Source organism: Mycteria americana, chromosome 1, assembly GCF_035582795.1.
Source record: "Mycteria americana isolate JAX WOST 10 ecotype Jacksonville Zoo and Gardens chromosome 1, USCA_MyAme_1.0, whole genome shotgun sequence".
NCBI lineage: Eukaryota > Metazoa > Chordata > Aves > Ciconiiformes > Ciconiidae > Mycteria > Mycteria americana.
Window position 1 is genome coordinate 61,994,526 of NC_134365.1, and position 26,035 is coordinate 62,020,560.

The window sequence follows — 26,035 nt, forward strand, 5'->3', positions numbered from 1 at the left end:
TATTGCCTCTGTTATTTTTATGTATTCTTAGGCTATTTGGAAGGGAATTTTGAGCAATGTTGCTGTAATTGAGGATTCCACAGACTTCTTCAAATCTGGAGCATCCTCTATGCATGTTGTCAGGTAAAAAATATTCAAAATAACAAAATTTTGAAGCCAAAGTTAACAGAAACAAAGTTGTCATGGTGCTTTTAAATCAGAGTTGATCAAGTAGCATTAAAAAAAAAAAAGCCCCCTATATTTTCCAATACTCTAACTATTCCCTTTCCTACCTTTGAAAATGTGGTACGGTTCTGCTCCCAAAATTAGGAGATATTGACATTAATCCTGCTCTTTCTATTGAAGGAAAATTCCCCTTAACTTCAGGAACATCGGCCACATGGGGGAGCATGGTGATGCTCAAACCTGTCTGCATGCAGTGGCAGGTATCCCAAGGCCAGGGAGCTGATTGGGAAGGGGAGCAAAGAACTCCCCAGAGGGAAAGAGGAGCCTTTCACAGGAAGAATTGGACCTATGCTTACAAGGGCACTGAGTTGATGCTGTGTTGGGTCACCTCGGCTACCTTCTTTTTGCGACTCAGATATCCCAGGTCATAATATAAGACCAGCATTTCAGGTGGTTTTTTTTAACAAACTGATTATTGTCCTTATTACTTACCAGTCTCATAGAGCTCTGAATGTCCTCCATGTAGTGGTTAGAGTAGTCCCATATGCTGTTTTATCAATATATGCTATTTGTCATTTATTTCCAAAAGTTTACCTAAAAGTATTCCAGAACTGACATTTTCTTTTCTGTAATGCCCCCAATTAAACCAACAGATTTCAGTAACATGCACAACTTCTATGCCACTGTTGTCAGAGAAACACATGCACATATTCACATGCATACAAACTGGTGCCCAGTTTTGACCCCTTTTGACCTTCTAATGATTCAGTTATCTGAATAATTCTTTCATTTGTAATTAAACTTATTCTTTCTTCAAAATCTTTAGAATGCTAGAAGAGATCAAACAGAAATATAGTGGACTTCAACTACAGAATGAAGATGTGTATATGGCCACTAAGTTTGCAGACTTTATTCAAATGGCCGTCAGAAAATTCAGAGGAGAAGACAAAGAAGAAGAGTTAGTCATTGATTACGTAAGACCTTTTATTTTGCCTTTATTGCTCATTCTTTCTTGTTTTTTGGGGGAGGGTAGACAAAGCATTTTATTGGACTGCTTGATGCAGTAGGAAAAGCAAACAAATATTTGATCATACAAACTCTTCTCTGTGACTTTTGTTTTGCAGCTTTGATATATTTGCATTTTGGAATGGAAGTATATATGTAATGTCACTTAAAGTGTACCAGAAACCAGGAGATCAAGAACATGGAGTAGAGTAGGTCACACATGGGCAGATATTCCTACCTCCCTCGCACTCTTCTGCCAGTGTGCTTCAGTCAGAAAGGTTCTAGACCTTCTGCTTTCCTGAGGCAAACAGTGCTGGATTTTTCTCCCAAGAGTCTCTTCAAAAACTGTGTGAAAGGAAGATTGCATGTTTTTTAAGTCATTAAGCAAGTCAGGATTTCTTGAATTTGCGAATTATGTATTTGATTGAAGTCCACTAGGACCAGCCTTAACCAGCGTTTAGTACTGGTTTGAACATAGAGATCCAATGACAAAAAATACAGAAATCTGCTTAACTATCTCAGACTATGGTCATTGGTGTTCAGGGATAATATGATTTCCATTTCATTTTACTCTTTTCTCCACTTCTAAAAGCCACATATACATTGTAAAATGTGGCTGGATGTTGGCTGTAGATATCAAAAGCTTGTTAAACTACATAAAAACCTTAGTTATTAAAAGTTTAAGTTAATTTGTTGTTTATTTCACTCTTAGGTTTCAAAAAATGTGAACAACATGACTGTGAATATGCCATACCAGTGTTTCATAAATGGGCAATTTATAAATGCTGATGATGGAAAAACATATGACACTATAAATCCAGCAGATGGATCAGTGAGTAATTTCTAAATGTGATCAATACCAGTTTATTTCAATTTCTTTGCCTATTAAAAAATCTAAAACACTAACTGAATATTGCCAATTTCAAAACCATACAGTACACATTAAACAACCCCTAGAAATAATTTGAAATTTCAATTTACTTCTCAGTCTGTATATTTTACAGTTTTTGCATTTCAGTCAAGCTGCACAGTAAAAATAACCTACTTCAACTATTATGTTGATTTCCATACTGAGCTGTATGTTTTACCTTGATTTCATTCTTGTTTAGCTTTGCAAACAAAAATAGCTATAGTTTAGTGGCTAAAGAAGTATTTCTTTTAGGATATTGTATATATTTTCTGTCGGCCATCAACTTCAGTTTTTATTTTACTTTTTTTACAAATGTGATGTCTTAGGACAAGTGTAACCTTAAAATGTCCCTTTAAGTTCCCAGTAAGAAAAATTACTCTTCAATAGGAAGTTCCCAGTAAGAAAAATTACTCTTCAATAGGAAAATACATGCAGTTGTACTTTGGTCCTGAACTATTGAATCTTGGTTGAGCAACTCATAACTATGAATTATAAATAAGAGTAGTGATTCTGATGTCCATGCAATTGCCATTTAATTCTGGAGTAAATAAGTTCTGCTGAAATCAATACCACAAATTTCACTATCATCAGAAGTCAGACTCTGGTGCTTTTCCTGAAACTCATTATGGAATTGAATAAAAGTCAGCGATAGAACTTACAACATGTGTATTTATAGAACACAATCATCATAAAATACTATGTGTATATGGTGCCTTATGGTAACAGAAGCTCCATTCCTAAGAAATGGAACATGCAAGAGTCATTTTAGCATGTTTGGATATTAGATCATAATACCACATATAACAACTTCCAGCTTTTGTAATATCACATTGATTTTACAGCTGGAAAGAGAGAGTGAAATCAAGTAGGACGATGCACCCTGATGTGAAGAAGAAGATAGATCTAGGAATCAGAGTCCCTGCAGTGTCCTCCAAATTCTGCCACCTCAATTGTTTCTGAACTTTTTGCAGCCTGACTCGCCCATGCCAACTGCTGGGGTTGAGGATATTAAGTATTTGCTTATACGCAGTCGGGAAGTTTAGGAGGAAGGAGTAACACTCTGCATCCCAGCATTTTAGTTTGAGCTAACACAATGCTACCTTTGAACAGATAATAGCCAGTGTGTCTTCTGCTTCACTGGCTGATGTTGACAAGGCAGTGGCAGCAGCAAAGGAGGCATTTGAAAACGGGGAATGGGGAAGAATGAATGCAAGGGAAAGAGGGCGACTCATGTACAGGTACGTGAAAGGCAGCTGGTGCTTGTTTTGTTTTCTTAAATCTTAGTGGTTTGTTCCTCTGAAGAATTGTTGCATACATTTTCTGAATATGATGGATATTCATATCCATCCCACTGTCAGAGGAACCAGACTAGCCATCTTTTCATCCCCTAATTTACTTCAGTGTACCGGCCTCGGGTCTTAGCTGGCTAACCTTTCTTGTGGCAGAGAAAAATCTTGTGATCTCTCACTGATACCATCTTTTTAAAATTATTTATGAATGGAAACAAAGAACGTACTCTGCCCTGATGAGAAACTTTTAAGGTCTTAGAACTACTGCTCTGTGTTTTACATTTGAAAGATTTGCAAGCATAACTATGTTAGGCATATGGAAATTGTAACTCCCCTACACTGCATATATTATTCCTGGATTAAAATTTTCTCTGCTTAGGCTACTGGCTCCCTAGGATAGCTATACCAGAGCGATCATGTTGCAAACCATCCCCAGTATGAATGAAGTATCTCCCTGGTCCACCTTAATTCAGACAGGGCCCCTTTTTCTCTGATCTCTGTTCAAACTAGAGTTTTTGAGTGCTGAACCAGAGGGAAAGTTTGTATCATTAAAGCCCCTAGCTCTGCTGCTTTGTCTTAAGGAATCATTAATAGAAGATATTAGGCATGCGTTACATGGAACTTTCTCCTTTGTCCCTGACATGCCATATCCACTCTTTTACACACTACTGCTGATGCCCTGACCTGTAGCTGGGTCTTCAAGATACAGTTAAAACAAGTATTAAAGAGCATTTTCCCACATCTCTGCAAATGCTTTAAATGGGCAGAATTTACATAATGGAAAAATAGGTTTCACACCCAGTTTTGAATACTCTTCACAGGATCTAAAATGCACTTGGTTAAGCTCTTAAAATCACATGGGAGCATTGATTATATATCTGAGTACCAAAACACAGATGGAAGCTTAAGAAAAACATTGATGCATCTGTTTCACTGCCATATGAGAGATCTAAGATCTGAATGTAAAAATTCATTCATGGAAACAGACCTTTCTGCCTGAGCAGGGGACCACTAAAATTACAAGAGCTCTTCATAAGTATAGGTATCTGTCTGTGCAGATGCATTTTTGAGACACTCTGATAGCTACCATTAACTCAATAATATTTACGATAGTCTGTCTTACACCTCACTGTGTTGCTTCATAAATCTAACAGGTGGAGAACTTGAAGCCCAAGGAGACCATGGGCCAGATTTTCAAATGTACCAAGGCATATACAATTCAATTTGCATTACAGGTTAGGAGCTCTGTCTTTGGACATCTGGGTGCCTTTGAAGAGTCTAACACTGAAGTATTTTAGTCCAAGTTCAGACAATAGAAAACAGTATTATGAAGCTAGGTTTCCCAAATCTTACGCTAGGACTCTGAGTACTCCTTCTGGGTACTTTGGATTACTTGACATTTCTTATATTATTGTGTATTTGCTTTTGAATTACTCATCTGATTTTCTGTAATTGGCTCCTTGTAGTACAACAGAAAAAGAGTACAAATTTTCTAATTATTATTTTATTTACAAAACCATAATTGAACAATCAGTGAAAATAAATTTTCACTGTTCATGTCTTCATCCAGTGTCTACTACAGCTAATGTGAAGACATTTGCAGACTTTATCAGGCAATTGCTCAAGCTCTTACTGATATTAATGAGCAGTGCCTCCAGTGCTCCACCTCCAAATTCAGTGGGAATGCAATTTTAATTATGGTTCTTTGCCATACCAAATATCATTTTAGGCTGTCAATGGTTAGACGTCACTTCTCTTTGATGTGGATTTGTAATGTTTTTATTAAAGACTTGCAGACCTGATGGAAGAACATCAAGAAGAGTTAGCAACAATAGAGTCTATCGACTCAGGAGCTGTCTACACTTTAGCTTTGAAGACCCATGTTGGAATGTCGGTGCAAACATTCAGATACTTCGCTGGATGGTGTGACAAAATTCAGGCAAGTGAATATATAAAGGAAATAATCAATGGCAGTGCTTCTCTACACTTTTTTTTTTTTTTTTGCTGACACAGTGCCAAAAAGCAGCGTTAGCAAAAGTAATCAAGGAATCAAAAAATAAAGCAAAATTAGAGTTTTACCTAAAATGGGTCTCTCTGGCAATACAAAAGGACAGTCTGCTTCCAACTGGAGAACATTTAGAATGTGACTCTAAATATCCAAGAAATCAGTTGAGGTGTCACAGTGGTTAGGCATGCTTAGTCAGCTCTTGATTATTCATGGAGCGGAACGCCATTGTGGTCATCATGCGGGTAAGTGCAGAGACTCATGTGCTATGTTACATTCTGACCAAGGCTGGTGAGTTTGCTTGATGGCACAGCATGTGGCACAGGTTCAACAGCATTTCCTCAAGTATCTTGAAGAGCCACATCAAGAATATCATTCAGCTTTTTTTTGTCCATCAGACCCTCACTTTATGTTTTTCCATACTCTTGTTATCTATGCTTTTATTTCATCCAACTGAAAATCAGGAGTTGACTGTGGTATCCATAGTAGGAAATCGTATGAGTAGAAGCATCCCTGCCCCTTTCTCTGATGCAAAAATGTTTCTGGTTTTGAAGCCTATTCTGTGGCTTTGCAAAACATACTTATATGGCAAATATATTTGTAATAAAAATGGTTAAACAATACCAAGATTTGTCCCTCCTCTGTCTTTTAGGGTGCTACAATTCCAATTAACCAGGCCCGGCCAAACCATAATCTAACATTCACCAAGAAAGAGCCAATAGGGTAAGTACCACTTTTTTCTTCTTAGTGACAGCCTTGACATACAGAAAAGTCATTCAAAAGCTGCCATCAAAAATGTAATCTTTCCCTGTTTTTCCCTACCTTAAGTGTCTGTGCAATTGTTATCCCCTGGAATTACCCACTGATGATGCTTGCCTGGAAAAGCGCAGCATGCTTGGCTGCAGGCAACACACTCGTACTCAAGCCAGCTCAGGTAAAAACAAAAAGGAATGTACAGATGGCTCAGGTCCTTCATTATTTGTTCAGGCAAAGTAATTCAAGCAATGTAGCGTATTTCACCCATAGGTTGACCTGTCATATGTACCCATAGGTTGACCATGTCATATGTTTTAAAGTGTATGTATAAAAAAACAAATTGCCATGATGATACAAGGCACTGATTTTCTTCAATTCTGCTCTGATGCTACTCTCATTCTCATTCTCTTTTCCACAAGAAGCCATTACTTTTAGTTTGTCAATACTGTGAGTAAGAAGATGAATATTCTATCAAAATTAAGATGTATTGAATGTAAAAGATCTCATTACGCATTTAATTAAAATAGGAGACCTAATCTAAATGTTTTTACTTAGGTCACACCTCTGACTTCCTTGAAGTTTGCAGAACTCTCAGCTAAAGCTGGATTTCCTAAGGGTGTTATAAATATTCTGCCTGGTTCAGGTAAAACTTCAACTAATCATTTTTCTGGGAAGAGCAGGTCATGCTGAAACTGGTGAACTAGCATTTTACCTTTTTGAAGACCTATTACATAAGTGCATGTATCTTCATAGGTAGTAGGCTTGCATCTATGTCGTACAGCGATTTCACATATTTCCAGAACAGAATTGGAAAAATCTGTATGTCACCTGGCTCTAGCTAGCGGTAAGAGCTGTCAGCCTGCACCCTTTACAAGTTCACACAAAGAGCATGAACACTCTGAAAAAGAATGTATTACAGAGAAACATGTTTCACTTGATTGTAAAACTTCATTTTTTTCTCCTAATCTTATCATCACTTGGAAGTATTTAAATGCGACTGTGAGACCTAGAGCAAGCTGGTAAGATGTGTATTGGTCACTACAGGTAAGTCATGGTCCACACCGTGTTACCTAATGTCACTATTTTCCTCTTTCCCCTAAGGAAGAAAAGTGACAAAGTACCTGTGTGGGGCAGGCTCTGTTACAAATTAGATTATTCCACCAACAGTGGAAAATTAGGAAGGAAGTTCTTTAGTCCAGATGGGGGAATTTGGAGACACTAATGTCATCCAAGTTAACTAATGTGAGATTTTTCGTAGTCATATGAATAAAGCTGTAAATATAAATAAGAAAGTGATATTGTTCTTGATTGACATATTGCTAGATCTTTCTGACCTGGAGTAGTAAAAATTGCCTGTGTACTGTCCAGTTCAGCTGTTTTCCTCACCCCAATAGGTGGCTTAGTGGGACAGCACCTGTCTGAACATCCAGATGTTCGCAAAGTTGGATTCACTGGTTCAACACCAACTGGTAAACAGATCATGAAGAGGTACTCTCAGCAAAAGATTCATAAATAAACACTGCTTAATCTAGTTCTGAAGTATCTTATTAGCTATATTGTGCATGCAGCAGTAATAGAAAAGCATAACTACATATGGTTGTTTACATTTATGTAGAATTCTACTAAGTCACTATTGGAGAATAGAGGTTTATACATTTTCACTAGATATAATTCAAAGGAAATAATGAAATAAGCTATTTAAGGGTTGTTTTTATATGCTTATTTGTATTTTTTACAGTGCAGCCACTAATCTGAAGAAAGTTTCTCTTGAACTTGGTGGTAAATCACCATTGATCATATTCAGTGACTGTGAACTTGACAGAGCCGTAAAAATGGTAACGTTACTTCGAAGTAAAATATATTCAAAGCCTTTGTGATGCATCCTCACAGTATTGCAATATTCTTTTTGACTTGCCAAAAACTGCAGTAGGGAGCCCTTGCATGAAAAACCATGCAATCTGTTAGAAAACAGGCTCTTTTTCTACAGGATGTTTCTTTATGCCAGCACAATTAAACTGTTCATGTTGCACCAAAAAGGCAGAGATCAGTACTACAAGAAATATACATTAGAAAATACAACAAAATGAAAAAATATAGCTGGAAAGTATTTTCATTAGCCAAGTTAACACACTAAAATTGATTTATCGAAACCTGATACTCAAAAAAAAAGCGCGTAAAAAATAAATGCCTGAAAGTGAGTTAAAATATACACTGAGCTCCCTATTGCCATATAGTTCTTCTTAATTCACCATCAATCTTCATAATCCACCTTACCAACCAGCCATAATGTGTTTAAAGTTCATAAATAAGATGTGCAAAAGAGAAATTCAGTGTATTTAGGGAGCTTATTTCCTGCTCAGGTAATCTGATTAATCAAAATGACAGCAGATGCAGTTTGCTCACTAAGAAGTAAACAAAGGTCTTTCACACTGTACTTACCTAAAGTGCTAATTCTGTGAATTCTCTAAACCAGCATAAGCAGGTACTGCTACCAGGAAGAAACTATTATACACTTTCCCCATTTTTGTAGTGCCTTTTGGCAGGACAAGAGTCTAGGTGACTGCACAGTGAAGTATATGTGGAAAATAATGAAAGCTGAAACTTCGCAGTCAGCACACTGCTTGGCCCCACCACTGTTCTCAGCTGTAGAAGCAAGAGGGTGATGCAGAGGTTGGGCTGAGCTACATCTGGCATTGATGGCTTTAAACGATTGTGAAACAACGCTTTTTTGCCACACACTTGACACTAACACATGATCCCAGCCGTACCTACTAATGCCAGGACCCTAGGCCTTTGCAGCCAGAAAACTACTTTTTAGGAATTTTATTTGTCTTGCTCTTCCTTCCCCCACCTCCCTACCCCCCTGGAAAAACAATGGCAGGTATCAGTGCTTGGTAAACAAAAAGGGACAAACTGCATGGGATCTGAATCCACACTCTTGAAAGAGGAGGTTCTCTGCAGGTTAGAGTTAGGTAATATTCACCCAGTTCCATGCAACTTTCAACACAAGCAGTATTGCTCAGTGGATTAGCACAGTTTTATATTCGCTGGTCATGCTGCCAGCCCTCTTCTCTGTGATGCTGCAGCAGGTGTTTCTGTGGAACGCTGATGGAATGGAAAGAGCTGTGCTAATGGGTTCATCCTGAGCCATTTGTCTCCATGGAAGTGTGTTTGCCAGTTATAAGAGTAGTCTGCTTGTTGCATCGATGATGTCCCTTTACTTAAGGCATTACGCTTTGAGGGTCACAAGCACAGAATGCAACCCAAGGGAAAAGAATGAAAGGGAGCCTGAACAAAAGGATGCATATAAATATTAATGTTTTTTTCCCTGATCAGGGTATGGGAGCAGTATATTTCAACAAAGGAGAAAACTGCATTGCAGCTGGCAGGCTGTTTGTGGAAGAATCAATCCATGATGAATTTGTTAGAAAAGTGGTAAGATATACAAGGACTAAAGTTTAAGCAGATACTTTACTATGGCGCAAAGATCCACTGGTTTTATAGACACTTGCATTTCTTCTTATTTTCAGTTGTTTAATTTCTCATTATTGCTTATGATAGGCAATGCTGCTTCTTGGGAACCTCTTACAGGGTTAAAAGGAAAGCACTGAAGGGAGATATTTTCATCAGTAATGCACAGATAAGTGACATTGAAATAGATATTGTATGTTCAGTGATATTTCATATTTGACAATGAAAGTAAGATTAAAAAAATTACTGAACTTAGGTCAATGTGATTGAAGGCTGCTGTGAAGTTAAAAAAAAAAAGGCATATTGGAAGTGTAGCTAGAATAATACAAAGGTCATTATTAAAAATCAAGTAGTCACCACACTGTAGCGTTGGAGAATAAATTTATTTAGATCAAGAACAGGAAATCACTATCATAACTCATTTACCACTGGTAAAAGCTAACATTTTACATGCCTATCTTAATAGCAGAAGAGAATGAATACATGAAAACAGCATCAAAAACTTTCAGAAGTAACCAGAGATTATCAAACATAAGACAAAGCCTCATTTTAGAAAGGGAAGAGCATTCCACCTTCTAAGTATCCAGCCCTTTCTTAGAGCCAGACTTCATAGTACAAAAAATGAAGCATCCTGAATCACTGGTCACTTTAACAACTATTTCCTATGTTATGTAACTTCATTTTAATTGGGTAACCCTTAGGTGGAAGAAATAAAAAAGATGAAAATTGGTGACCCACTTGATAGATCTACAGATCATGGTCCACAAAATCACAAGGCACATTTGGAAAAGCTGCTGCAGTATTGTGAAACTGGAGTAAAAGAAGGAGCCACTCTAGTGTATGGAGGAAGACAAGTATGTAGACCAGGTAAAATACTTTTCAGAGGTGTTTGGAGCTTTTACACTTTAAAGAAAAGCCACCATGATTGTCTCTGCTGCATTATGTGAAGTAGCAATATCATGGCAACAGTACCAGGTAAGCCCAGATACCACTTGAGAACAGGGCTTTCAAGTCTTATATTAAGAGAAGCTGTGCAACTGAAGCATAACATATGAAACTGAATCAGAATCTGGTCTGTAAGGGAATCTTTTGCTCATTTATTCCTGTTGTTTGTGAGGCATTGAGGCTTTGTTTGCAATACCCTTGAACTGTCGAGAGCTGTAAGTATAATTATATCCATTTAGATCACACTACCACTAAAGCTGACTGAGGAAACTACTAGCAGAGTTTGCATAAGGTATTATTATCAAAAGCCTTTTTTTCTATATAGACAATATGTGTGCTAAGTTTAGTGGACAGGCATGAAAGCAACATTTTCTCATGGGCATCTGTCCTTTATCAATAATGAAGGAAAAACATTTGCATCAGTTTCAAAACATAATGATTGCATCCCTAAATAAAATGAAAGTGGAGATTCATAACTGTACAAAATCTATGTAACAAAACTAAATGGGAAATCTTATGGGAGGGCGCAGCATTTATATAAAATCTCTGAAGTTTATTTTACCCACTCAAACTGGAATACACTCACTCGCCAAGATGAAGGTGACCAGGATTGCTTGTGTTTAACACCAGGACAGTTCTTGATTGTCAGTGATGAGCTAGCTTTTGGACAGGTCTTTACACCCTTCAGAAATGAACAGTCATTATGAGGTGGTCCTTTGCCTCAGAATTTTCTTTAACTTCAGCATCCATAAATCTTAGGCAAAGTTGCTGCCTATCACATGTTTTTCCTTGTTTGGAATATACAGATCTTAATGGCTACAGTCTATCTTCTTGTTGGGTAACAAGAAAACCAGTGGCCTCTGTGACATAGCTGTAACCTTGTCTTCCTGCTGTCAGAATGCAGGGTCTTCCCCCGAGGAGTCCCCTGGGCTGTGGCACGAAGACCTTCTGGCCTGCACAGGAACAGCACATGTTGTTGCTCTGATCAACACAGGCCATTCTTTTAACCTTTTTTCTGCTGTTTCTCTGGTGCTTACACACATGCATTTCCATTCATACTTCATTCATATCAATCTTGATATTTTCTGTTTCAAGTCTCAACGTATCTATGACCTCACAGTATGGAAAAGAGACGGCCTGGACAATACAAACGATGAAGCATTTTCGCCAAGCTCAAATGATGCTCTGTCCTCTGTTTAGGTTTCTTCATGGAACCCACTGTATTCACAGATGTTGAAGACCATATGTATATTGCCCAGGAAGAGTCCTTTGGTCCTGTGATGGTGATTTCTAAATTTAAAAATGGGTATGTTCTCCTCTGGTTACTGTTAGAAACTTTATTTTCTCATTTTCACCCTAAGTGTAGAAATGATAGCATACGTAGTATGATTTTGATAAGTCTTGTAAGACCAGTCTGAATCCCTAGATCCTCTTCCAGCTAAATTCTGAGAAAATACCCTTTTTAGTACAGGGCATCCTGCTCCATGTCGATACAGCGCTAATGCTGTTAGCAGTGTGTGACAGGATAGAATGCAACCGTAAGTGCCAGTTCTTAAATAAGATTTAGTATTCAGTGAAACATTTTTACTGAACTTGATGTGGTAATTGCAACAGCTTGATCAAATTACAAAATGTGTATTTTTTCCAGTGGAATTGCTTATTTTTCTCTGTCACAAAAGACCACATAGCATTGTTCTGCGTTGTGTAACATTGGCACATTACTGTTGCAAATTAAAATCCCTCTGTATATTTTGTAGACTGCCAGTTTTAATAGCTTTCATTCCAAATCATAAGAATTATTTTACACATAGATGAGATTAAAACCCTATGTAGAAACTTCATATAAATATTTCCACCAGGTTTCATTTTCTGCAGTTTGATAATGCAGTTAAGAACGAGCCACATAGATAATCCTTCACACCTATAAATCATCTATGGTGATGAGGGACTGTATTGAGTTTTTTAAAGTTTTAAATTATTACGGATTTTTGAAGCTATATGGAGGCGAGATGCAAATAGAAAATAGTACTCTGGACATAGCCTGAAAAGTTGTGTCTTGATAGAAGTCTGAATTTCAGCATTTATTCTCCATTAACTTGTAAAGCAGGCCAACATTTTAGCAAACTGATTCATAATCTGCTGCCAAGCTCTGCCTTACAAGTATTTTTGTATTGCTCTAATCCCCAAGGTGTACTGTAGCTGAGCAAAGTTGGTATGCATACTGCAACTTTTCCTTTGACATTTCTTAGTGTAGATCTTAACCATTGAAATATAAGGTTACAAGCTTTACAAGTTTGAAGCAAGGGCATGAATTTCCATAGATCTGTCAGATTGACACACAGATTAGTTTTTAATAAATTGTCTTTAAAAAAGCTAACTGGAGAAGAAACAGCATGGGAGAAGGTGCGTCAATGACATTGAATGTGGAAGGTTGCTAACACTTGTTTATTTTACCTAGTTGCAATTAAATAATTTCTTTCCCCTGTAGGGATGTTGATGGAGTGCTGCAACGGGCAAATACCACAGAATATGGTTTAGCTTCAGGAGTTTTCACTAAAGACATAAGCAAAGCTCTCTACATCAGTGAAAAGCTAGAAGCTGGAACAGTTTTTATTAACACATATAACAAAACTGATGTGGCAGCACCATTTGGTGGATTTAAACAGTCTGGCTTTGGGAAAGATTTAGGTAAGTTGTTCTCCCTCCCTCATTTCAAATCTGACGGTCCAAATCAATGAAAAAGCAACCCTACCTGTATAGAGTGTATCTAGTAAAACATGAGCTATGGATGCATTTCCTGTATTTCCTACATTCCTCCAATTACAGTAACCTGGTTCCTCTCCCATCCCTACAACATTCCCACCTCAATACCTCCAGTTCAACCCGTCCTGTACATTTGCTAAGTAACGGTGCGGCATGCAGAATATTCCTCTCCAACTCTTCTCAGAGCAGTCACATTACAGCTTGTCCAGAGCTGCGTACAGGCTTGACAGAAACACTGTCAAGCAGCAAAGGTATTGGCCAAAATCTTTCCTTTCCCTCAGAAAGAACGCTAATTTAGGTTTCTCCTCTAAACTTGTAAGAGCATGGGAAACTTTTTTTTTGCCTTAAAACGTCATCAAAATTTGCCAACAGCCACAGAGAAAGATGCATTTTAAAAATCTTTTCTTTTCAAAACCAGTTTTTAAAAAAGCAAGTTCTAGTCTGTTAAAGAAACTTTACAAGTCTGGACAGATAAAGCCTTGTGGCAAAGAAAAATGAAAGAAAAGAAACTTTCAGCAACACAACAGATTTTTGCCTTTGGAATCTCTAGCAAGTATCAGACACTTCCTGAAACCAAAGGGAATAATAGTATCAGGGAAAAAAGGTTACCAATTTTTACATAGCTTCTTTACCTAGAAACTTAACATAGGCAAACCAAAGTTCATAAATTCAAGTATGAGCCCCAAATGGGCATCCAGAGACTGCTGCCGCTTTAGTCCCACCCAGGTGGCTGCTTGTTAAATTCCAGCTCCTTTTTCTTTCCGTTTGGCCTCTTCTTGTCAAACCAGTTCTGTAAATCTCAGTGGGAGGGTAAGTTAATTAGTTTCTCATTGTTCCTTAAGGACTCGAATATTGGCTAAAGCATTTTAAATTTTTTCTTAATAATATAGTTACAGTCTCTGACACCACTCTCTCATTTAGCTGCTATTCTAACTGGTGAATATTGTGCTTGCTTGTACAGGTGAAGAAGCTCTTCATGAATATCTTAGAACCAAGGCTATCACTGTGGAATATTAAAGTAACAGCCTCACTCGGAAAGTAAACTTTCGGCGGAGTTTGAATCTTAATGACTCCATGAAACACTTAATACCATGCCCAGGATATGCTGTCTGCAGTGCTACAACTAAAAAAAAAAAAAAAAAAAAAAAAACAACCAAACCAAACCACCCATTCCATGGATATGTTTCTATAGATCAGGTCCAAATGTTAGTCTCACTGAAAGATAAAAGCATTTGGAAATTAACCTGAAGTTATTTAAATTATGCAGCAGCAGCAGTAGTTGTTAGCACAATACCCTCAAAAAACCCAAGAACATGGTTTGGCTTATTTTTTTAAATACAACTGAAGAATGAGTTCTCACATGCCTACTCCTTATTTGTGTAAACATAATATTTACATGATCATTTTAAATCCTTAGTCATTAGGCTTCTCTTAAAGTTGAACTAAAATATACTTATTATGCCATTTTTGCTATAAACCAGTTGAAGTTTTACAGTAGCAATTAAACATTCTGCTCTGGTGATTCTTCAGCAGTACAGAAAACCTTTGTGCCATAAGAAGTAAATCAATGCAAGAAAGTGCACTTACTATGATCTTTGTATAGTACATACAGAGTTCAACATTGGTGTTAAACTATGCATATCAAGCTAAAGTTACTGAAAATATTTTCTATCTTTTTGTTGATATGGAATGAGTGATCTGCCTGCAATTTGAAAGGTGGTTACATTAATAGATTAAAAAAACTTTTAGTGTCTGTGCACATGGACTGTTATCACTGTTTTATACAGCATGATTATTACTTTGTATTTCATACTTTCTTTTTTTTAATCTATGGGAAAAATCTCTTGTAAAATGACTGAGTTAAGATGTTGGCTTTCAAACTTTCTTCAGTTTGAAGGAAATTTTCCATATTGAGACCTTATCTAACAAACTAAGCCTACTAAAACCACTTGCTCTTAAGAGTGCAACTCCACCCAAAGCTTAATCTGATCTGTGGACTGCCATTAAAAGTAGCAGTCCCATTCTTTGATTCCCATCCTTCCCCTTCGCTAAAATATTTTGTGGTTTAATCAGTTAATCCCAGTAAATCATGCCCTCATTCTATTTTTAAGAAGTCACATTGTGAAAGAAAGACCTAGAATCCTTGTTATTTCTTATCACAGATATTACAGAAAGATATTAAAACTATAGCTTTAAGTATGGGATTCAAAATAAAGTCTGTAAATAATTGCAGGTTTCAAGTAATGACATTAAGTTTAATATTTGAGCGATATAGAATATAGCAATATAGAAAATTTTACTTTAATGGTGTAGAAAATAAAAAGTTCCTTTAAGAAACAAACGATGACATCCAGGAGGATGATAGATACTTCTGAAATGCAAACTGATCTATGAAGTAAATACAACAGCCCAAATCCTTGTATTTGATCAGGTAAGTACGAATGAGACATACTTTAACTGATTTTGGTTTCACAATTGTTTCAAGCTAACCTAAGTACAGGCCAGCTGAAAAGTCACCTTTTTATTCTTCTGGCAATGACAGTTGTTAACAAAATGGAGAGGACAGAAATGTGGCAGGGAAAGTGGGAGATGTGTAGCTTAAAAGAAAGTATAGCTTAAAGCAATTGTAACACCAGAGAGGCAGACTTGACCATTTAAGTGCTGAGGGTATCTGCACTACAGCCACAAATGTTCCAGATATGAGCTAGTAACCTACCCGTAATGATATGGAGCTCAGTGCAGGCATAGAGGGTAAGTAATCCTTTGCTGAACTCTCTCTTGAGTCATGGCTGTCCTTACCCATGCAGGCTCATCTTGAAATGACCTCAGCCACTGCTTTAGTGCTCAACAGTTATTGTCATGAATGCAATGCAGACATACCTCTAATGTACTTTAAGATAATGTTTAATATTGAAGACATTGTACATAACACTTCACAGGACATGGAATATAAAAAACAGCTTTTTTTCTAGTCAACTCTTTCCTGCCCTTGAAGCAAAAAATTCTAGCACACTACAAAAATCTTTCTTCAACAAAGCAACAGAACAAGGATTTTAACTAGTTCAAGTGCCCCAAACTCTAGATGCTTTCTTAGTCTAACCTACTATGAAGTTCATTTCCATGTTGTTTGATGAGTAAAACCGTACTTAATTCTTCAGAAATCCAGCCTGCCTCAGTCATGAGTGGATCCTGAATTCTCCACCATGTAAACTATAGCATTTCACATGATCCTGAGGGATGCTACATTGGGAAACAAGGCAGTTTTAAGGGCCAAGTCTTCAAAGTAAGAAAACACGATTTGGGGTTTTTGTTGTTGGGGGTTTTTTAAAGTAAAATAAAATGGATTTACTCATTCACTTTGCTGTCCAAAATTTCTATTTTGCCCTTTTCTCCATTTTGTTTAGGAAACTTAATGTTGTCTATTGTCACTTCATCAGTTATACAGTCATCTTCAGATTCTGAGCCGTCTTCTGAAGTTGGTATTTCTTCATCTGTATCAGAATCACTCAGTTCAACTACAGCCACATTCTGGAAAAAAAGACCTTAGTTAACACAGTATACATTTCTATACCAGTTCTATCATTTGAGTAAAACATAAAGCATGAAACATGAAACAGTAAAACATGAAACAGCCTACTACCATAAGAAAACCACAACCACAATTAGAAAGACCTTTGGGTTCTCCTAGGATTATGATAAATATCATGAACAGATTCCTAAATATTTCAATTGTAATTTATATTGCCCTACAGCTAATATAAGGCCATTTCATTTCATTATCATATTCATAATATAAGGCCATACCATTATCAAAACCAGAAATGAGTCAATAGCTGAACTCAGTCTAAATCAGATATTTAAACTGACGAGCAGGAGGCATCAAAACTAATTTTCAATAAAGAATTCAAATGAAACCATTTAGTGTATAAGGGGTCATGACATACATACAAACATGTGTATATACATTTATTAATATAGTTCATATCTTATAACCTAGTATTGTTCATGGCACTACAAGTACTGCAAAACAGCAAGTAGTTTAAACGACCAGGATATTTTCTGAAGTAAACGTGATCATCTATTTCCATAGGCAGAGCCATGATTTTTGAGGTCTGTTTTTCTCTCTGAAAATGTCTGTCTTAAACTGATAATCCTCACTTCAAAAACTTCCTGCATGCAGCAAAGCAAAATACAGGAATCTGAGATACAAATACGTTTCTTCAGTGATTTGCAAATAGCATTAAGCTATTAATCACTAGGTCTCCTGGCTCGTTTATTATTAAGCCAAGACACTTGCCAGACACTGTCACATGAAAAATCTTTTAAAAATCCTGTCCAAGTTACCCATTCCACTTCAGCATATTAAAACAACAATTTTCATGATCCACTTTTTTTTCTCATTATTTATTTGGAATTCTTCAGCATATACCAGCACTGGACAACCTATTGCACGTAGGCTGGATACAATCTACAAGAACTCTGAATCCAACCAGCAGCCAATAAATTATTCTGACAGCTCACACACCAAACCGCAGGCTGCCTTTTTTCTGCCCTTTATCTTGTGGATCTGCAGGCCAGATGGCACTTGTCTGGGACATGCATGTATCACATCACCTTCATATTAAAATTTTCTTATGTGAGCATGTGGCTGCAGCACTTCAGGTAAAAACAGAAAGAAAATATTGATGTGAATGTAAATAAATAGACAAATACCAGCTATAAAGGATGACAACAACACTAACAACTTTTCTAAACCCAAGACCGATAGCCACTCCTAAAAATACCTACAAAGCACAGCTGAAAGCCAGTTATTACTCTTATACTAAAGCCTTCTATTATGCCTTACTACACCTTACATTGTCCAGTTTCTAAACCAATTTACCCATGAGATTTAAAATACGATTTGTGACTTACTTTTGATTCAGAGTTGCTGATTCAAAAGTATGTCTTATCCTAGCCTTAAACTACTTCATCCCCAGTCCTTAAATTCTGCAAGTATGAAAACTAAGTAGTAAATTTTAACCAAATAAGCATTTTTATTACATCTATGTTTTGAATTTGCAGATCACGGACTAAAATGGTAAAGACTTAGCCTTATCTATCAAATTAGCTCATTCTAAAATCAGAGAATTATTTTAACCACATCTAAGTTTACTTTATAAAATAAAAGAAATAGTACGTATTTACCATTTCTATAACTTTTTCTGTTGCACTGTCTAGATTTTCAATATCAAACTGATGAGCTGGTGCTGTTACCATTTTTCTTCTTAGCTCATCATTTGCATGGGCCATCTGTGGTAAAAAGCTCTGTACTCGGTCCAAAACTGAAAATGAAATAATTATCACATGTACGTATACAAACAGATGCACGTTAGTTTACACATTTATACCTCAGAAATCTGAGCATTTAAACAGATTCAATTTCAGCTGTAATTTCCAGCTGTCTACTGTACTTAAGATGTTTTAATAGGAGGATTTATTACAGTATTCAATTTCCCAAGGCATAAACAGCAAAAAGATATCGAATCTATTGGTCAGCATGTGGTGCAGGAAGAAATCACTTCAACAATTCCATTCGGATTCTTAAAACAAAATGTGACTACTTTACAGAAAACTTGCTTGTAAATTCCATGGTTTTAAATACATACTGAGTGCCACCTTGAGAAACGTCCACATCAGTATTATCTCCAATGGAAATATAATTATGTTCTCCTTTCTTCCCTATTAAAAGTATAGACTGAAGGTCCCAAAGAAGATGGAAGAATTAGCTGCAGCACACATGCCACAGGTGTCATGCTACTCTAAAGAAAGTTCAACATAATTATCAAAATGGGCTGTGAAATTAAGATGGTGGGAGAGAGATGGATGCTCTAGGTTGAAGTGTAAAGCACTTGTCCTCTACAGAAACATCCCTCTAAACTCAGTGGGACTTCCCAACAATTTTAAGATAATCAGTGCCATTAGGAGAATCACACCCATTTCCCTTCCATGCAGGAAGGGGCTATCTTCACCTGCCTCCAGAGTTTCCTCAAATAATCTTTGCTCCACACATGCAGATGAGCCAATCACTAGTTTTCATTCTCCGTGAAGTAAGAGGTACTATTCTGAGTGAGCTCCACCGAAGTCTAACAGGTACAATCTCCCTTTGAAACACTGTCACCTTTGTAGAGATTTTTATCCAAGAAAGAATTCGACATAACAAATTGCTTTTTCTATTACTTTTTAAGTCTCAGCTCAATCAGAAAATAAAAATACAATAATTTGCAGGAGTCCATTTTAAATTAAATGCTTTTATACACCAAATATTTTTATACTGAGAAATTACTCCTGAAAAGAGATAAGAAGCCCAGATCAGCAAAAAAGCAACAACTCTTTACTGGAAAAGAACCATCTGAGACTAAAGAACTCTGGTATATTTTCATGAAGAGAAAAACTCCTTAAGATACACTACTTTCAAAGAATAACAATTTTTACACTATGTCCCCTTATGCACAGAGTTACACTGAAGACAACGTTAGCAATCTGTATGTAGCTTTGACTAAGAACAAAGGAACATACCTCGATTAAAGAAAAAGAAGTTTTCTCAATGCATTCAAATTAATTTGTTATGAATGAATGGTTATATGATCTGGCTTAATAATTTTGCCAGCACATTCATTACAAATAAACTTCTAAAAGTGATCTACGTAATCTGCATCAATTTGAAAGTAGCTGACTAAATGAAGACCAAAGGTACAACCTGGCAAATTCACTATATGCAGACAGCACGAGTATTTCTGCAAGGAGAACTAAGTCCCTCAAACTTACAGCTGTAATGCCTAGCATCGCAAAATCTAGCTTTGCAGAAGCAGCAGTGACATGATTAATCTGTGGGACGTGCAACTGGAACGGAGGACCTAGTACCAGTAAAAACAGAACACAAGAGTTTCTCCCTTTCCTAATGCAAGGAAAGCACTGAAGCAAAAGTTTTGTCAAATGTGTTACCTACTACTTGACACTGTGTGCTGGTTTTGGCTGGGATAGAGTTAATATTCTTTATAGTAACTAGTATGGGGCTATGTTTTGGATTTGTGCTGAAAACAGTGTTGATTACACACTGATGTTTTAGTTGTTGCTGCACTAGTCAAGGACTTTTCAGCTTCCCATGCTCTGCCAGGTGCACAAGAAGCTGGGAGGGGACACAGCCAGGATAGTTGATCCAAACTGGCCAAAGGGCTATTCCATACCATACGACATCATGCTCAGTATATAAAGCTGGGGAAGAAGAAGGAAGGGGGGGACGTTTGGAGTGATGGTGTTTGTCTTCCCAAGTAACTGTTACGTGTGATGGAGCCCTGCTTTCCTTTAGATGGCTGAACACCTGCCTGCCCATGGGAAGCAGTGAATGAATTCCTCGTTTCGCTTTGCTCGCGTGTGCAGCTTTTGCTTTCCCTATTAAACTGTCTTTATCTCAACCCATGAGTTTTCTCACTTTTACTCTTCTGATTCTCTCCCCCATCCCACCACGGGGGGAGTGAGCGAGTGGCTGTGTGGGGCTTAGTTGCCAGCTGAGGTTAAACCACGACACACTGTTACAATAACAAAGTCCTACTTACCATTACTCCTTGGCATCCTAACTGTCTGTAAAGTTGTGGCCTTCTTGCTGCTACATTTTGAACTAATCAACAAAGTTTCTTCCAGCCCTGGAAATAAACAAGTATTTGAATGTTTACCTATGTCAACCATGAATGTCACATTTTAACTGTGAGGCTCTCTTCTTGCTGCTACTTTTCCACCTTTCTACAAGACTAAAAATGAAGATTCAACTGCCTCTGCCTCCAGGAATTCCACTCTGCTTTCCTGCAAATACTGCCTCTTGATGTCTGTTTGGGGCGGTCATCTCAGTAATTCTGTACGTAGGACGTAGTGAATGTCTAGAACTTGCTACCACAAGAGGCTGTGAAAGCAGATGGATCAGCAGGTTCAACACAGAATTAGACAAATTCAGGGCAGCAGAGTCGTAATCAGGTATTGAAAGGACCGAGCAGGAACGCACCCCCTAGCATCCCGACCCCTACGATTGCAGATACTGGGCAATTACAAGAATGGGGAGCACACAGCGCTTAAACTAATAAGTTCTCTGTAATTATCACCAACTATTGCAGTCGTTGGAAGAAAGAATACTGGGCTATATGAACCACGGGTCCGACCCAGCAGGTCATTTCTTACAGGCTCCCACTGTTTTTAAAGTCTTTTGTCAAAGATTTATTTAGCGACAGATATCAACGCACAGGGAAACGTAGTGAGGTAACAGCCAACACATGCTCGTTACACTGATTTAAACCCCTCCCCTCGTGGGCATGACAGTGTGGTGGCGATCAACGAAAGCAGGCTGCACGCAGCGCCGCTAATGACCTAAATAAGTATTTTCAAGAGCAGCCTCGTAAAATTCCAAATGATGTGGGGAAACTGCATTAATTAGGCAAGTTAGTTCTTATGACCGCCAACACAGCTATCAGCCCTTTACCATTAACCAAAACGAAGCTTTATTTCTTTTTAACACTTTTTTATCCTCACAGAAAAGTTGTTGCGACTATCGATATTAATTTAACGTTGGTGTTGGGTTCTTCCCCCTGTATTTACCTCGTACTACACTAGCAGTGCCCGGGGAAATGGCAGCTCTTCAAAACACGCGAGATGGAATAAAAAGTGGATGGAATAAAAGCCCCCTCGGGCAGCCCGCCTGCGGGAGAGGCCGGGGACTCACCACGAGCCAAGCCAACCCCCCGCTCCCCGGCTCGCCCCTCCCCAACCTCCCGGCCCGGGGGGCGGCCGGGCTGAGCCGACAGGCGGGTCCCGGCCGACAGGCGGGCGGGAGGCCTAGCTCAGCTTGGAGAGCGGCGCCGCACCTCTCGGCGGAGGAGCTCCCGCCGCCGCCCCCGGTCCCCCCGCGGGAGCCGCTCACCTCCTCGGCGCCCCACGGCCAGCAGCTCCCGAGAGGCGGCCGGGCCCGCCGCTCCGCCGCCCCCCGCCATGCGCCGAGCGAACCGGAAGTGGCTCCGGGCCGGGCGCTCTCCCTGCCGCAGCCGCAGCCGGCGCGGCGCAGCGCAGCGCAGCGCCCCCTGGAGGCCGGGAGGAGCAGAGCCGCCCCGAGGCCGCGGCGGGGGTGAGGGGCTCCTCTGGGGCTCCGCGGCGTTACCGGCGCTCCTCACGCTGTGCCCTCAGCGCCGCTCGTCAGGTAACCGGCACAAACACCGACACGCGTGTAAATCTGGGGTTAACAATGCAGAGAGGAAAATAATTCACGTTACAAAGGAAAAAAAAATTATTTTTAAATCTTGATGAAACGATTTGGCACGAAAAGTCCATCCCATCACCTGAAGGAGAAATGAGAGCGTGAAACTAAGCTGCAAGCAGGTAACATTACTTGAATGCCTGTCAGCAGCTGCCCCTCTTTGAAAACTTTCCCATTTTCATTGTCAGAATTTGACAAATGCACCTAAAATTAAATTTCAGACCTTGAGGGAATTTTAATTACCTCTTGGAAAAGAAACTTATACAACCATCAAGTTCAGTTGACACTGGCCAACCTGTTATTCCAGATTCGTTCTGCAGTTTCTGTCCCTATCTGTTTATAATCTAGACAATGTGAAAACCGTAAAAAGAGAACTGAATGGTTCATGAGAGACGAGACAGGAAGTCCAAGCCAAAATTGAGAAAAAGTAGTAATCAGGTACGTGGCATTTATATGCAAAGAACATAAGAAAAAAAAAAACAACCCACACATATCCCAGTACCTTAGAATTAACAAAGGAGTAAGAAGCAAGCCTTCCACGAGGCCCCAAGCAGGAGACTGCACTGCTGTGTTCCTGACAGGCTGGCCCAAGCACGCGTCCTCTGCCACCTTCCCGGCCAGCCCGCAGCGCCAGCTGCACTCCACTGAATTCGCTCGCTGGTTTGCACCTCTCTGCTCAGCTGTGCTCCAGAATTTCAGTTTCCCAGAAAAAAATCCTATTGCTAGCTTTGATGACTGAAAAATCTCGAGGACTGACTTTTTTTTGCCTTGGGCCACAACAACACGGCTCTTTCTGCAGTTGCACACAGCCCAAAATAACCATGCATGAACCTCAAATAATATATTTCACCCACGGGTGTTATGTGATTTCAGTGGAGGGAGGGGCACAATACTGTCAAGGAACCTGTAATAGGGAGCGATGAAACGATTGCCCAAGATCACCAGACAAGCAATTAGAGAAGCCAGAAATAGCACCCTTGGGTGCTATTCCCAAACCTCAGGTTTGTAGTCTAACCTGCTGGCAACAGAGGCAGATGTGATCTTTATCTGATTTGCAAAGTATCCACACTGCATGACACGTGAGGACATACGAGGCATGGATGTATATGGTTGCTACTAGGGTAGGGGGACAACAGCAGCTGTAGCCCAAATTCCCAGTGAATTCAGGCTTGAGACAGCATTCACCACTGAATTAATAGCTCTGAGGTTTGGGCTGCTTCACTCATTTAACACAGTATCGACTCAGAGTTCAAGATGATGCTGTATATTTCACCATAGTAGTGCAGATTGTTTTGGCTCCAGTCCCACAAACACATTCTCCCGTGCTTAAGTTTCTGCTTTTCCACACATACCCACAGCAGCTAGCTCCAGTTTATGGCAGACACTTGGGGACTCACCCATGCTGTCGTTTGTTCTGTCTATAGAAAGGAAAAGAGATGCGGTAGACTTGGCTGCTGTCACCATCATTAAATCCCGCTTCTCTTTTCTTCCTCTTTCTTCCCTTTCATCCTCCGCTCAAGGCATCCTGACTACTTCGAAGTGTCAAGCAACAATTGAGGAATAATACTAGTAATGATAATAACTGCACAAATTTAGCTGGCTTGACTATTTTAATGTATCCAAATAAAGCGTGTCTCGAAACAAGAGTTTTGAGGACTGATTAACAGGGCGCAGCAAGGCCTTGACTCTGCATTTAGTTTGACACAGGCAGCTGATTTCAAGGGAGTTACTCGCAGACCTACATGTAAGCGGTCGGTGTTGCACGCAGGGTATACGGACTAGCTGGGCAAGAACATGAATATTCCAACTGACCCAAATACTTAAAAAAAATGGATTTCTGAGGAAGCTATTTTTAGCCAAGCTGCAGGAAAGAACGAAAACGTCCTAGCAGCTGACATTCTGGAGCCAGTACAAAACACTGACTCTTGTGCTGTGTCGCCAAGAAAGCTTCTGCAAGTGGAAGCAAAGGCACCGTCACCGCCTGCCAGGGGAGCGCCTTTGCCGCTTGCCCCGCTTCCCAGCCTTTTGTTTTCCCCGGCTGCGGAGCATCAGCCGGGCCGTTGCGGAGGGAGAGAGGCGGGGGCCCAGCTTGGCCCCGTGCCGCCACCGAGCACAGGGCTGCCCGAGGGGCCGGAGATCGCGCAGCGGGAAGGGGAAGCCGGCGGGTCCCCCCGCTGTCCCCTCAGCGCCCCTCGCAGGCGGCGGCGGCGGGGTGACAGGCTCGCCCGGGGGCTCGCCCGGGAGAGTCAGGCCGGGCTGTGAGCGATGGCGGCCCCGGGCCCGGGGCCGGGCCCGGCCCCTCCCGCCGCTCACCTCCGCGCCCCGTCCCGTCCTCTCCCCTCAGCGGCGCGGGGCGACGGTTGGCGGCGGCTCGCGCCGCTGGCTCGCGGCCCCTCCCCCGCCCGCCGCCGGGGCAGACCGGCCGGTGGCGGCGGCGGCTGCTGCGCATCACGGGCCACATCATCGCGGGGGCTACCCGCCCTCCAGCTGCTTCCGCGCCTGCTCAGTGGCGGTGGCGCTCACCTAGCTCCGGAGCTGTCACCGCCGCCGGGCTGGTCCCTCCCCGCCCGCCGCAGCGATGGAGCGGGACCCCGCGCCACTGCCGGCATCGCCCTCGCCCGGGTGAGGGGAAGGCGCGGCCCGAGGGGGCGGTGGGGGCGGGGAGGGAGGGAGGGGGGCGCCGGCGAGCGGAGAGGGGCCGGAGCGGGCCGGCGACCTGCCGCCCCGAGGCGAGGGAGGCGGCGGGGGCCGCGGGAGGCGGCGGGCGGGAAAGTTTCCTCGCGAGTGGCGGAGCTGCCAGGCGCCGCCCTGCAGGCGCTGCGCACCCCGGGAGCAATGCGCCTGCCCCACCCCAAATGCCGGCGGTGCCCAAGGGCTGGGGGGCATGCGGGACCGCCCGTCCGCCTCCCACGCGCGGTGCCGGTGCCGGCCCCGGGCCTGTCTGGCTTCCCCCGTGTGCGGTAGGGCTCGCCCCCACCCGTCCCCCGTACTCCGGGCCCTGAGACCGCCGCCCGTCCTCGCAGCCTCCCTCTGCGCCCTCCTTTCAGCCGCATCCCGCGCCCCGCAGCCCCCCCCCCCGGCGCCAGGGCAGGCTCCGCTCGTCGCCGGCCTGCCCAGGTGTCCTGCGCCCGGCCCACGGTTGCCGAAGGGCGTAAGGCCGCCCGCGCCGCGGTACCCTGCGCTCCTCAAACCCCCGCAGCTCTTCTCATCATGTGCGCATAATTATGCGCTGCTCCAGGTAGCCTGGACAATGAGCCTTTTCTTTGGTTTCTCGGTGCGTGTGCGAGGTCTGCCCAGCGTTTCCCGTGGCCCTTATTCCCTGGCACTCGGCACATCCGTATGTGCTTGCATTTCTGTTCCCACCTTTGCACCTATAAAAATATGCCAGAATCTGCCACCACAGATGCAGTTGCTAGACAAGCATGGAACCTGTACCTGAACAGCACACATAC

General features: G+C 40.9%; 3 protein-coding genes across 10 annotated transcripts in view; 2 read left to right on the forward strand and 1 right to left on the reverse strand.

Moving 5' to 3' along the window:
- ALDH1L2 (aldehyde dehydrogenase 1 family member L2) overlaps positions 1–16,072 on the forward strand; it is a 41,161-nt gene extending 25,089 nt beyond the window's left edge. For all 5 annotated transcript variants that reach the window (XM_075502313.1, XM_075502329.1, XM_075502338.1 and 2 more), the window contains 15 exons: positions 32–123; positions 992–1,139; positions 1,883–2,002; positions 3,191–3,318; positions 5,158–5,308; positions 6,027–6,097; positions 6,203–6,308; positions 6,686–6,773; positions 7,525–7,618; positions 7,869–7,965; positions 9,467–9,565; positions 10,303–10,468; positions 11,747–11,852; positions 13,035–13,234; positions 14,271–16,072. In XM_075502313.1, coding sequence (XP_075358428.1) covers positions 32–123; positions 992–1,139; positions 1,883–2,002; positions 3,191–3,318; positions 5,158–5,308; positions 6,027–6,097; positions 6,203–6,308; positions 6,686–6,773; positions 7,525–7,618; positions 7,869–7,965; positions 9,467–9,565; positions 10,303–10,468; positions 11,747–11,852; positions 13,035–13,234; positions 14,271–14,326 — 1,722 coding nt within the window. In that variant the 3' untranslated portion in view covers positions 14,327–16,072. The remainder of the gene's footprint in view (positions 1–31; positions 124–991; positions 1,140–1,882; positions 2,003–3,190; positions 3,319–5,157; positions 5,309–6,026; positions 6,098–6,202; positions 6,309–6,685; positions 6,774–7,524; positions 7,619–7,868; positions 7,966–9,466; positions 9,566–10,302; positions 10,469–11,746; positions 11,853–13,034; positions 13,235–14,270) is intronic.
- A 358-nt stretch (positions 16,073–16,430) lies between these two features.
- On the reverse strand, positions 16,431–25,231 carry NOPCHAP1 (NOP protein chaperone 1). 3 transcript variants are annotated; one of them, XM_075502379.1, is made up of 7 exons: positions 25,107–25,193; positions 23,936–24,001; positions 22,254–22,559; positions 20,905–20,991; positions 18,497–18,633; positions 16,659–16,837; positions 16,431–16,549 (listed from the first exon to the last, which is right to left on the reverse strand). In XM_075502379.1, exons 3-7 carry the CDS (start codon positions 22,321–22,323, stop codon positions 16,486–16,488), a joined length of 537 nt encoding a protein of 178 aa, XP_075358494.1. In that variant the 5' UTR covers positions 22,324–22,559; positions 23,936–24,001; positions 25,107–25,193; the 3' UTR covers positions 16,431–16,485. The 3 variants fall into 3 exon arrangements, with proteins under 3 accessions (XP_075358494.1, XP_075358487.1, XP_075358504.1); XM_075502372.1 differs by lacking the exon at positions 23,936–24,001 and having other exon boundaries at positions 25,107–25,231; XM_075502389.1 differs by lacking the exon at positions 23,936–24,001 and having other exon boundaries at positions 16,431–16,837; positions 25,107–25,231.
- The window catches only part of SLC41A2 (solute carrier family 41 member 2), a 58,230-nt gene continuing 57,263 nt past the window's right edge, over positions 25,069–26,035 (forward strand). For both annotated transcript variants that reach the window (XM_075502352.1, XM_075502361.1), the window contains exon 1: positions 25,069–25,205. The gene's annotated coding sequence lies outside the window, so the exon portion shown is untranslated. The remainder of the gene's footprint in view (positions 25,206–26,035) is intronic.